Source organism: Aspergillus ibericus, assembly GCF_003184845.1.
Source record: "Aspergillus ibericus CBS 121593 unplaced genomic scaffold BO80scaffold_88, whole genome shotgun sequence".
NCBI lineage: Eukaryota > Fungi > Ascomycota > Eurotiomycetes > Eurotiales > Aspergillaceae > Aspergillus > Aspergillus ibericus.
The window spans coordinates 15,757-27,091 of record NW_020292186.1 but is presented as its reverse complement, the minus strand read 5'-3'; the positions used below and the strand labels follow the sequence as shown (position 1 = coordinate 27,091).

At 52.2% G+C, this 11,335-nt stretch overlaps 5 protein-coding genes across 5 annotated transcripts; 2 read left to right on the top strand and 3 right to left on the bottom strand.

Annotated features, from left to right (window-relative positions):
- Positions 1 to 507: 507 nt before the first annotated feature.
- Positions 508 to 1,779, bottom strand: wos2 (Hsp90 cochaperone SBA1). The gene is made up of 4 exons (XM_025720662.1): positions 1,661 to 1,779; positions 1,153 to 1,478; positions 921 to 1,085; positions 508 to 863 (listed from the first exon to the last, which is right to left on the bottom strand). Exons 1-4 carry the CDS (start codon positions 1,689 to 1,691, stop codon positions 789 to 791), a joined length of 597 nt encoding a protein of 198 aa, XP_025569371.1. The 5' UTR covers positions 1,692 to 1,779; the 3' UTR covers positions 508 to 788.
- Positions 1,780 to 2,024: 245 nt separating this feature from the next.
- BO80DRAFT_498041 (ESCRT-III subunit protein VPS24) lies at positions 2,025 to 3,489 on the top strand. The gene is made up of 2 exons (XM_025724112.1): positions 2,025 to 2,399; positions 2,461 to 3,489. Exons 1-2 carry the CDS (start codon positions 2,352 to 2,354, stop codon positions 3,097 to 3,099), a joined length of 687 nt encoding a protein of 228 aa, XP_025569370.1. The 5' UTR covers positions 2,025 to 2,351; the 3' UTR covers positions 3,100 to 3,489.
- Positions 3,490 to 3,874: 385 nt separating this feature from the next.
- On the top strand, positions 3,875 to 6,344 carry BO80DRAFT_419848 (putative RNA annealing protein Yra1). Its single transcript, XM_025718323.1, has 6 exons — positions 3,875 to 4,209; positions 4,272 to 4,301; positions 5,298 to 5,462; positions 5,528 to 5,598; positions 5,650 to 5,911; positions 5,964 to 6,344. Exons 1-6 carry the CDS (start codon positions 3,994 to 3,996, stop codon positions 5,964 to 5,966), a joined length of 747 nt encoding a protein of 248 aa, XP_025569369.1. The 5' UTR covers positions 3,875 to 3,993; the 3' UTR covers positions 5,967 to 6,344.
- Positions 6,345 to 6,485: 141 nt separating this feature from the next.
- Positions 6,486 to 8,925, bottom strand: optD (small oligopeptide transporter, OPT family; the record flags this gene model as incomplete). Its single annotated transcript, XM_025721822.1, has 3 exons — positions 6,486 to 6,781; positions 6,861 to 8,708; positions 8,760 to 8,925. 3 exons carry the CDS (start codon positions 8,923 to 8,925, stop codon positions 6,486 to 6,488), a joined length of 2,310 nt encoding a protein of 769 aa, XP_025569368.1.
- Positions 8,926 to 9,545: 620 nt separating this feature from the next.
- On the bottom strand, positions 9,546 to 10,632 carry BO80DRAFT_488170 (uncharacterized protein). Its single transcript, XM_025723565.1, has 3 exons — positions 10,196 to 10,632; positions 9,885 to 10,140; positions 9,546 to 9,818 (listed from the first exon to the last, which is right to left on the bottom strand). Exons 1-3 carry the CDS (start codon positions 10,618 to 10,620, stop codon positions 9,636 to 9,638), a joined length of 864 nt encoding a protein of 287 aa, XP_025569367.1. The 5' UTR covers positions 10,621 to 10,632; the 3' UTR covers positions 9,546 to 9,635.
- Positions 10,633 to 11,335: the final 703 nt, after the last annotated feature.

Genomic DNA, 11,335 nt, shown 5'->3' with positions numbered 1-11,335 from the left:
ACCAAACGGAGGGGGAAAGATGAACGATGCGCCGAAACAAAAAGCGCCACGGACAGAAAAATCACCAAAGGAGGGGTCGACCGATCGTCCCGACGGGAGAGGGTCAAGAAAATGACAACACCTCGGCTTCTTGGGGCGGGAGATGGGGTGAACGACAGTGAGGAAGGGAGATCGTGAGGAGGTGCAGGTTCCTCCACATTTTCAAGGTGTGGGTTTCCCAGTGTGGCGGAACAACTTCACATAATCGGCCTCTCCGCCAATCGAGTGGGATTGTCGCCGTCCCCTCAACCCTCCTCAGGCGTGGCATTGCCTCGCATTTTTTTGGTCCGTCAGGGCCATTCAGGATTCCACGGTTCGACTGGCGCAGTCTGGGCTCGGTCTTTCTCCAGGATGTACTACGTACGGCGGATATAGTTGGTTTCTACACTCCTACGGTCGCAAATCTCGTCATCGTGTCGGACTATCGACACCCTCTACGGATTGGAAGCTGTCGAGGGAATCCCCTCGGAGGAAGTGAACGCTTTGCCAGTCATCTCGTCAATTCGTACCAATATGGTGAAAATGGTGAATCCTTTTCCGTTTCCCTTTGCCTTTCAAGGCAGGCCTACCAGCCTGTCCATGTGCGCCAGGTAGCTCCAAATCATAGTGATGAACCTTAACCATGAGCGGTATAATATAGGTGATAACGAGCAAAGAAAGCTCAACAGTTACGGAACTCGTCGCTCGCCATTATGTTTTTATTCTTTGGGTTGTAACGCCTTGCCTATCGCAGTAGAAGGGCACAGCATTTAAGAAACCTCCTGAATCTTGGAAGCCTGGGCACCCTCGCCCTCGGCCTCCTCAAGCTCGGGCATATCCTCATCCTGTAATATTGTCAGTGGCTGAACGTCTGCCAAATGTCAAGTTGGTGCACAACATACATCTTCTTCCTCTCCACCAGCACCGGCTTCACCACCGAGACCGGCACCAAGCTTGGAGAAGTCAATGTTGGAGAGACCACCCTCGCCTCCGAGACCCTCGAATCCACCAAAGTTGTTGGCATAGTCATCCTCGGTCACCTCATCTTGCTCATCCTCATCAACCCACTGTATCTGGTCAGCATCCTTTCCTATTTCTTCATCCCTCAACGGCAAGTCAGGACAAGTGCCATACCTTGTCGAAGTCAGTCTTCAAGAAGTGAATCTTCTGAGTGGTCTTCAGCAGACGAGGCCAGAACTCTTCCTTCAGCTCCTTCTTGCGCAAAACCAGCTCGACTTCACGGTCACTGTGGTTGACCTTGGAGTTCTCAGGGTCGATTTCGGCATACAACTCGAGGGAGACGTGGTATTTGACGCCCTTCTTCGAGTCGCCAGTGAAGGTGACACTGGTGGGCTTGATGTCGAGGGTCGCGGAGGTACGGGCAACATCGGCGGCCTTGATGTTGACATACAGGTAGTTGCGCTCGGCATCAGAAGCCGAAGAGCGCTGAGCCCATGTGACTGGTGGATAAACTTGATTAGCATCTCATGCTAGTAGGGATAACAGCAGGCATGGGAATATCGGAAAGACAATAAGATGAGAGATAATTCGGCCGTGGGAGGGCATGGTGATTCCCAAGGCCCGGCCACCAAGCCACGAAAATCCAGAGCGGGGAAAGATGAGGCACGGCGGAATCACTCACCTTCGGGGTGGACCTGAGGGAGTTCGGGCATTATGACAGGTGATGAGCGAGTAGATGGTTTGGGATGATTGACGGTGAGGTAGCGATCCGGTCGGAAGCAGTAAAGAAGAGGTGGGAAGGATGTCGGGGCTAGACGGACAGTGAAGTTGCAGCAACAGCCGGTTGCTCTTAGCTGATGATCGCCCGCGACTGCTGCTAGAAAGTACTGGAACTCTCCCGCCCGCCCTCCGTTTGCCCTGTTTGCGGCCTCTCGGTGCCTGAGGCTCCGCAGAGCCGGCGACGTCACCGCCCCGATCCCTGTCCGGCTGACTCAGCTGCGAGTGGAACAATCGGACATCCACCTACTCCTTGAGCCCAGACACAGCCAGCAGCATCCAGCAGCCATGCAGTCCGACTAGTCAATCTGCTGCCTTCCCGGAGACTCTGCAAGGTGATCCCTCATTCTTGCAAGCTGCTTGTCCAGTGTTCCCAGCCTCGAACCCCAAAGTGAACGGAGAGCCTTGACCTTTCCGGATTCGTACCCCACCGCAGTGCCAAGGTCTCCAGATTTGACTGAGCCGCCCTTCTGATAACGCCTCTCTCATCGCTGACCCTGGTGCGCGACGCCCAACTGCACACTCTCATTCCAACATAGATACCCTTCTGTTATAGATCCCGCCAGGTGGAGACGTATCTCCTCCCATAAACCAGCATGGAGACCCTCAAAGCGGTCTTTTTTGGTCCTGATCCTCAAACACAGGCAAGTGCCTACCCTAGCCATCAAGAGCGATGCCGATTCTGACCGATACCGCTGCCTGCAGATGAGGAAATGTAACCAGCTCATTCGCGCCAATACCCGTCAATTAGATCGTGACATCGCACAACTGAAAACCCTGGAAAGCAAGACCCGGCAGTACATAATGAATTCATCGCGGCGGGCCCAGCGAAATCCCTCCCAGGCTAAGCAGGCCAATACGGAGGCCAAGACGTTTGCGCGAGAGCTGGTGCGGATTCGAAAACAGTCCACCCGCTTACACACCAGTCGCGCGCAACTGCAAAGTGTCCAGATGCAGGTGAACGAGGCGTTTTCCGTCCGGAAGATCCAGGGCAGCCTGAAGAAATCGACGGGAATCATGAAGGATGTAAATACATTGGTCCGGATGCCCGAACTGACGGCCACGATGCGTCAGCTCTCGACGGAACTGGTGCGGGCCGGAATCATTGAGGAAATGGTCGATGATGCGATCCCCAACAGTGAGCTGCTGGAAGAAGAAGAGGAAGAAGCCGACGAGGAAGTCGACAAGGTTCTCCAGGAGATTTTGCATGGCAAGCTGTCCCAGGTCGAAGGGGTCCAGCCAGAGAGGCCATTGGAGGAGGCTCCGGAACCGGAGGAGGAGTTCGTGGACCCCGAAGCGACGCTGGAGCAGATGAGGGGACGACTGGAAGCCTTGAAGAGCTGAAGGACCCAACGAACGAGGTTGGCTGTATATCTGGGCTTACATTGTGGTGAGTTGCGAGATGTCGTTGAGTATAAGATGGGTTTCTTTCCTGCTTGACTGGAGTTTGGTAGGGTGGGCGTTTTGGGGCGTTCATCTAAATATTGTTCCAACCTTGATTTACGGGGCTGGTCCTTCAACGTTGAGCGGATTCCGATGTTTCTTTTGATTTGATGATTTCTCTCCGATAATATCCCTGCCCGTAGATATGTGCTTGACTCCTGCATTGTTGGGTTGGCTTTTGGTCTTTGGGCAGCAGCGACTCTTGGCGCAGCGGGATGTTACAGATGCCTGCGAGTCGACGAGTGTGGGCTGCGAGGTCGAATGAAGAATACAAAATTAGATTGCATGATTACTAGTCGTAGTGCTCCAGAGATAGGCGGTAGAAGCGTGTCATTCTTGATGCTTGGGCAGGTAAGTTATGCAAGTCATAGAGCTGGCCCGAATGGCCCGATCGGGCTAGCGCGGGTGCTCAGCCTCTTCGAGTCACTGACTGGCAGAAGTTCCCAGCAGTCCCAGGTCCAACCTCTCCTCCGCCCTTGCTTATCTTCGCCCATCCCTCTTCCGTTTCCCTTCCTTTCATCATCCATCTCCATTCACCTCTACCTCACTTTACACTTCTCCATCCCACATTGCAGCTTCCCATCTCTACACGCTGCTTCTTGAGTCTGCTATTTCATCTTCTTTTACTGCCCATTGTCCAGCTTACATAGCCAGTTTCTGGACACCGCTTCTCCGAATCAACATTTGCCAGCGTTGCCATCTTCCGTGGCGCAACTCGTAACACTTCACGCTTCGTGAAAACCATTCATCTACCAACACCGCTTTTTTAAACTTCGCCACTCCACGCTTCTCACCATGTCTGCCAAGTTGGACAAGTCTCTCGACGAGATCCTCGTCAGCCGCCGCCAGGGCGCCCGTCGCCGCGCCCGCCGTTCCGCGCCTAAGGCTGCCAACGCTCCTGTCCCGGTCGGAGGCGTGAAGAAGACCACCAAGGCTGCCAAGGCACCTGGAAAAGCCGTCCAGAATGGACACCCGGTCTCAACCGAGAGTAAGATCATGGTCAGCGGCTTGGTAAGTCCCAGTTCCCTCTCGAGCGTTATTTGCTCTTTGTGGCCGTTTGCTTACGTCTTTAGCCTGCCGATGTGAATGAGGCCAACATTAAGGTATGTTGATTGAAAGGCCTTGGCCTTGGGTTTCTATCGCCATGTTTTCTTCTCGAAACCTTCGGGGCGCAACGACTTCCACTCGCGTTTCGATCCTTGCCACATATATATTTATATCGCCATCATGGATTCCTGGTCTTCAGCACAGGCAGCAACTCCTTTGAAACTTCCAATGCGGTAATTGCACGCTGGCACCCTGCGAATCCGCCGAAGTTGAGTGCTGCCGTAGTCTTGCAAATGGCGTGTTAGCTCGGGCGGGGTATTCCAATTACCCGCCTTGGAGCCACGCCGCAGACTGTGCCCCAGATGGTCGTCAGAGTACGCCATCCTGAAACCAATCCGATTGGCCACACCCATCCACTTCCTACGTTTCGAGGTGTCGGGCATCAGCGAGCGCATCAGCGTACCAGCAGGAGACCGACTAGTTCGGCAGAGAATCAACTATCAAGCACCATGCTACCAATGGTCGATATGGGAATGTCTTAGTCGGGCAGGAGACATTCCCATGCTACCTACTGGAGACAAGCGATGCAATTGCTTTTCTTATCTTTGGCTGCTAGAGGGATTCTGGGGGAACAGAACCATTGCTTTGTCGCACACGTAGCCTTCGTGACGGTTGTTCTTTGGCGGTGGCAGCTGGCAACTACGGCCCGTAGCATTGAGGCCAGCCTCCCCAGTTACGAATCGATGGCGATTGTCGAGTGGGTTTACCTGGAAGAGGGACATATGGTAAATTCCTTGAGGCTTCGGAGGTGTTTACAGCCATGGTCGTTGGGATAATTGCTAGCAGCTCCGTGCTTCCGACCTCAGTACCTCGGTGATTCGGGACGAGTTTCCATCCGCTGTTTACTAACCACCGCTGTGTGCTCGCTGGTGCTCTTGGTATCGCGCTTGAAGCCGGTGTCAGGCGTTCTTCGATGATTTGGCTCTGCGGAAATCTCTACGACTTCACATTTTGTTGGCTCGACATACTAATTCGATCTGCTGGTGCTATAGGAATACTTCACAAAGTCCGCAGGTCCTGTCAAACGAGTTATGCTCACCTACAACCAAAACGGCACGAGCCGTGGAATTGCGTCCATCGTGTTCAGCAAGCCTGATACAGCTGCCAAGGCTGCTAAGGACTTGAACGGACTGCTTGTTGATGGCAGACCCATGAAGGTGAGTTTGATCGAATTTTCTTGCCCAGATTGTCGATGTCTTTCACAGACACTAACGTCCGATAGATTGAGGTTGTCGTCGATGCGTCCCACGCTCCCGAGGTTGCCGCCCCCAAGCCCCTTGGTGACCGTGTTGCGTAAGTCTCGTCCATTATTTTCTCTGCAGTATGGTCACTGACCTCGTCAAGTCAAACGAAGCCCCAGCCCAAGCCGGCTACGGCTACGAAGGCTGCTGCCGGTGCCAAGGGTCGCAAGGCTCGTGCTCGTCGTCCTAACGGCCGTGCTAACCGTCCTAAGCCCAAGACTGTTGAGGAGCTTGATGCCGAAATGGTGGATTATTTTGCCACCAACGAGAACACTGGCTCCGCCGACGCTACTGCTCAAGCAAACGGCGCTGCCCCTCAGCAGCCCGCCAACGGTGGCGAAGACCTCGGAATGGCCGAGATCTCCGTAAGTTTATCAAAGAGTCGAAGTCATGTTGTGAGGCTAACGATCTGTTCAGTAAATGCTCCATGATACCGTTGACTCAATCGCACCGCGTGGGTCAAATGTATCGACTGCGAAGGGCCAGGCTCTGACTGGCCACTCGGCCAATCTTTACGCGCTCGGGGTCCGCCGGTTGGATTCGAGTTTCAAGCTTTCGTTTTATCTTCTTCATTGTTCTTCCGATATGTCTTTCTAGTGTGCTTTGTTCTTTTCTTTAATGCCGGTAGTGTTATTGGGATATCGAGGTGGGGAAGGTCATGTATCTAATACACTTGCTCAATGAATCAGTCAGCAAGCATGCGTCCTTGTAACCAGCCAATTCGGGCTAATAGTCCACGTTGTCGTGTTATAGATTAGTCTACTTCGTACCAACGAATGTTGAGAAATAAAATTCTGGAATTTTCATTGAGCTTGGGGAAATAACCTCCTCGCCATACACTGATTGGCATAACAAAGCTTCTCCGTTTTCATGAAACATTATCATCATCATCGCTCACAACCCACAAATCTCAAATACAAATCAACAAAAACCAACCCCTCAACTCCACGTCCCATTCGCAGGCCCAAAGTACCCAACCTCAGGCATAGCCTTATACGCCACACCCTCCCCGTCCGCCGTATTCAGATAAACAGTATTCCCCCACCAATTGGGAAACACCGCGCCGGGGTAAGAAATGCAGAAAAAGATGACGATGCCGCTGAGGGCAAGGCCGGTGTCCAGCGCGGCGGCAAGAATGTAATTGTATTTTTTCCACCAGGCGAAGAAACGCTTTTTGATGAAGTGGTTGAAGGCGAAGTTTACGAGGGCCCAGCTGGAGTAGTTGATTCCGGTTGCTGGGGGGGGATGGGATGTTAGTTTGGTTGGTAGAGGGGAGGGGGGGGGTGTAAGAGGTAATTTGGGGATACTGCTTACCGGGTGGGACGTTGTAGGTTCCGACGAAGATGAGGGGCCAGTTGATGTATTTCCAGAATTGTTGGCGGGTGTATTTGTATAACAGGTAGGTGATCAATGGGGCGATGGCTCCGATCCAGAAGAAATGGAGTAGAGAAGAGTAGATCTTTCCGACGGAGTAGAGACGACGAGGACCCACTAGACCCCAGATGACGGAGGAGGAGTAGACTGTTCGGCCGTTGGGGCAGGTGAATCCGTCGGGTTGATTGGAGTCGCAGATGTCGTTGATGTGTCCGAGCATCCAGATTGTTACGCCGGCTTGGGTGAGGGCGCCGAGAATGGTGGCTAGACCTTGCGCCATGAAGAGTGTGCGCGGGGGGATTTTCAAGTAGTGGCCGAGTTTCATGTCCATGGCAAAGTAGACGCCCTGGCCCACGACGTCGGTACTGAGAATCTTGAAGATCATGTTGGCGAGAGGCTTGCCTTCGAACATGTAGCCGCCGACGAATTCGGCGAGGACGTTCAGTTGGTTGGCGTCAACGTTGGTGATGCCTTGAATGATGCCGCAGGGTACCATGTAGAGGGCTGGGATAATCAAGCCTAGGAAGACGCCGTAGACTGGGAGCTTGGTGTGGTATACCTCGACCATGACGATTGCAATGGCGGTGATGATGGCGATGACAGCGGCATACCAGTACCAAGGCGTCTTTTTGTAGGATTTCATCAGTCGGGCGTGGACGTCGAGCTTGTTCTTGCCTTTGAGGGCAGCCCATACTTCCTTTCCATGCCAGACACCGATGTGGGTGAGGACTGCGGTGATTGAGGCGAACGACAGGCCGTAGACGAAGGCGTATGTTGCTGGTAGGTATGGGGGCGAATACTTTCTGTAGGCATCGACGTCAAGAGTGTTGTCGGTGCTGATGACACGGGTTGTGTTGTATTCGGTGCCGGTCCGGTCATAGACGTCAGCGGTCATCAAAGGAAGATAGGCCGTGTACCATGTGTTGCTATAGTAGATTCCTGGGACCACGATCCAGAAGAAAATAGCGAAACCAGCAAAGACGTTGATTGCAGCCCATGATGGGGAAAGGAGGGGATTGGTGTTGTACGCAACCTGACTCCAATCGAACGTGATAGGGCTGAGTCCCAAGCCAGTCTGCATCCCGAACAACTGATTCACTACCACATTGCGAGGAGCAATCCAGCAGATCCAGGTAAAGTATGAGAGTGCTGTAAACATCAACCCGGGAAAGAAGTACCACACGAAACCACCAGCAGTAACATAGAGGAAGAACCGCAGACGGGAGATCTTCCAGCCATTGGCGACAGTGTTCGCACGCGAGTGGAGGGTCTCCAACATGGCACAGTTCGACAAAACTTGTGGCCAGATGATCCTTGCAGGCTCAACTAGCCACGGCGCAGCCAGCCCTGCCACTCCGAATCCCAACAGCTGTGCACAAAGGACCACCAAGACGGAGAACCCAGCGGACAGCCCGAAATTGTAGAATTTGGCGCTCGATGCTTGAATGATGTTTGTCGAGTCTGCGCTTCCGTAGCCGAACGAGACGTTGCTCATGATAACGATGAGGGCATGCTCTTTGATATTGAAATGGCGATCTGGATTGAGGGTGAAAGTCCCTAGCGGTCCGAGGCTGATGGTCCACAAGGGCAAGACTTTGGCGAGGAAGACGCCGCATGGATAAGCCAGTAACTCTGCTACCAGCGATACGATGTGCACTGACGGATACCGGAGCGAGAAGAATTGGTTGATTCCTGAGCCCACTATGGTGAAGATGAAGCCAAGCACCCACATGCGAAACGTGTTGACAGGCATGCCAGGGTCATCGGTTTCAGGCACAACGGCCCGTACTAGGCGGTTCACCCATTAGAGGCGCTAGAGAGTATATCCAAGGCACATACCTTCAGGGAATGGCGAGTGTTCCGATTCATAGTCATAGTCCGCTTCTTTTTCTTCGGAGGCGTCGAACTCGGGTTGTAGATCATCCAACCGGCCTTGTTCAACCTCAACATCTGCACTGACGTGCGGAGATTTCAGTGTTTTCTCGCGCAGTTCTTCCGAAGCCATTTTCCCGGAAAACGGCTATCACGATGACCACGGAACCCAACGACTGACTGGGAGGGGCAGACATCGCGGGACGGCATGGCTCCCTTTAAAAGGCTATTCAATCAACTCAACTGGTTTTCTTATCACCACCTGCAGTGAATTGTGACACCTGAGCGTTAGCTAGCGTCTGGGCAGGTGTATCAGCCTGATAAGAATTATGCCGGCTAGATTCGTCTCGATAACGGCCGAGCTACCTTGCATTCACACCCCAGGATGCGGAGAAGCGCTAGCCTATAATCTTGCCCGCACCATCCGATCGTGATAGAATCCGAAACATCCCATAAAGTTGTGCGATATTCGACTTGATGGCATTCTGTCACAGACAGAATAAGGTATCCCGTGAAGGAGTATCTTCAATATCTCTCCACAGTAGACAGTGAATGGGGTTGATAAGCTTGTATGGGTCCCCGATTGGAGACGATGGGGAGCCAAGCCGATAGCGTTATCGTGTGTGCGTAATGCACAAATTGGCGGGGGCGATACTGATAACATTAGTGCAGACGGCCGACAATCTAGATTCAGCTGATCTTGTGATTAATGTTCTTCCTCTTGTAGGATTCCTGCGCAAGCCAGTTGGGACATATACTTTCAAGTCCAGTGGTTATCCTGTCCCCTGCACGTGAAGCGTGACTGGCCTCACACGCCTCCACAAGGCAATCCCTGAGCACTTATCAAATACTGACGGTTTCCCCTATAGGCTGGCTGCCGTAGTAGCGGAGAAAGAGTTCAACTGGCCGATGCTTGAGTCCTTCAAATTCGAGGATTTTCGTATGCTGGATGACCACTCGTTTGCCATTATGATGCGCTTGCAGGATTCGTCCCTGCGTTGAATTCAGGTACGACACAACCAGGATCTGAGGCACTGTCAGAGTGCGGCCGAATGAAGCCTGTAATATCGAGAGGGCATTTGAAGAACTTACTGGCATTATCAGATGTTGTCGGTAGCAATCCAATTCCATACGGACTGCCATCACTCTCAGGATAGCCTTCACCTCACCCACAGTGAGCGATTTCACCTTATCGACATCGACGTTCTGGCGAATATCGAAAACAACATGGGGTACCTCATGCTCGACGTCTTCTAAGATGCGGAGTATCTGCCAGCGATCAGTGGAAAGCTTTTCGTCAATCAACTCGAAGCCCGGCTGATGCTTCCACTTTCCCTTGTTGGTTGCACTATCACCGCGTGTTAGGTCCCAAATTTGCATGCGAATCACTTGCTGATACTTACCCACACTCTCGAAGGATGGTCAGGTTGTCCAAGCAGAAGCCTCTCCGTACAGCAGTCGCAAATTTATCTCGACAGAGATCAAGAATGAACGGGCATCGTGTAATCGACAGTATGCTGACTCGAGAGCCCGGGCATCCCAGACACTTTGGCGTTTCCTCATCGAGGGCTGCTTTGTTCGAAAGCTTCGTTGAAAGACAGGTGCGTATAGTCTGTGAGGACAAGGGCAAAAAGAAGCGTGGTCTGAACTTGATTATACCCTTCGTGCTCACAGAGACCTGCGAAACGTCGATTTTCAGCGTCAACAGCTGCCAAACTTTCAGGAAGCCATCAGGGTACTTTTCGATCTCTGCGTGAGCCTTGATAATCTTGTCGCGTATCTTCTGCCGCTTAGCTTCGTGAGAGCGATGCAGGTGAAATATCGTCATCTTGTTGTTGCTTTTAGACCTTTGAGAGGTGGAGAACGAGCTGGGGGCGGAGGTGTATAGATCAGGAGTGGAGGAATTTAGTGGTACGATGGCTAAGGCCGCTATTACAGTGACAGACGTCAGCGTCTAAGCTTTATGACCATATCAGAATTGAGTCATACCAGCCCTTGGCTGCCGTGACGCACCAAACCTTGATAGAAGTATACAGCGACAACCGCTGCGCTTGCAAGCTTGACATGATCATTATCCTGTACAGGGCTAGGCAACCATCAGAGCGAGCATTATATTATATCCTCATGCGATAGGCTTCTGTCTGCAATTGACAAATCATACAGAGTGACTCCTGGTAAGAGGAGGCAGTGGTGTGATGGGTGACTGTGAAGGAGATGATATCTCGGACGAGATATCCGCGTGTAGGGTCATGGGAGGCTATTAGACTTTAGTAACGACAGATGATATAATTGAAGATGCTATCTCACCATGGTGGTTCGACTCGCAATGGAAACCCTCCGAAACTGCTCTAAATCATCCGGTGGGATGCAACAGAAGGAAGGTTTGTGGGTGGGCAGATCCAGGGGCGGCTCTCTGGGACAGGTGACTGGTCGAGCCACCCTACTCAGTGAGCTACCTTGAAGGTCATTCTGTAGTATACTTAGTATTAAGTTCGAGGTTTTTTTCCTTCTTTTTTTTTTTTTTTTTTTTTTTTTTTTTTTTT

Coding starts and splice junctions, on each gene's coding strand:
- BO80DRAFT_498041 (XM_025724112.1), top strand. CDS start 2,352: ATGGAGACCCTCAAAGCGGTCTTTTTTGGTCCTGATCCTCAAACACAG. Junction 2,400..2,460: donor GTCCTGATCCTCAAACACAG/GCAAGTGCCTAC, acceptor CGCTGCCTGCAG/ATGAGGAAATGTAACCAGCT.
- wos2 (XM_025720662.1), bottom strand. CDS start 1,691: ATGCCCGAACTCCCTCAGGTCCACCCCGAAG. Junction 1,479..1,660: donor CCCTCAGGTCCACCCCGAAG/GTGAGTGATTCC, acceptor TTTATCCACCAG/TCACATGGGCTCAGCGCTCT. Junction 864..920: donor CTGGTGGAGAGGAAGAAGAT/GTATGTTGTGCA, acceptor ACAATATTACAG/GATGAGGATATGCCCGAGCT.
- BO80DRAFT_488170 (XM_025723565.1), bottom strand. CDS start 10,620: ATGACGATATTTCACCTGCATCGCTCTCACGAAGCTAAGCGGCAGAAG. Junction 10,141..10,195: donor ACCATCCTTCGAGAGTGTGG/GTAAGTATCAGC, acceptor ACGCGGTGATAG/TGCAACCAACAAGGGAAAGT. Junction 9,819..9,884: donor GACAACATCTGATAATGCCA/GTAAGTTCTTCA, acceptor ACAGTGCCTCAG/ATCCTGGTTGTGTCGTACCT.
- BO80DRAFT_419848 (XM_025718323.1), top strand. CDS start 3,994: ATGTCTGCCAAGTTGGACAAGTCTCTCGACGAGATCCTCGTCAGCCGC. Junction 4,210..4,271: donor AGATCATGGTCAGCGGCTTG/GTAAGTCCCAGT, acceptor TTACGTCTTTAG/CCTGCCGATGTGAATGAGGC. Junction 5,599..5,649: donor CCCCTTGGTGACCGTGTTGC/GTAAGTCTCGTC, acceptor GACCTCGTCAAG/TCAAACGAAGCCCCAGCCCA.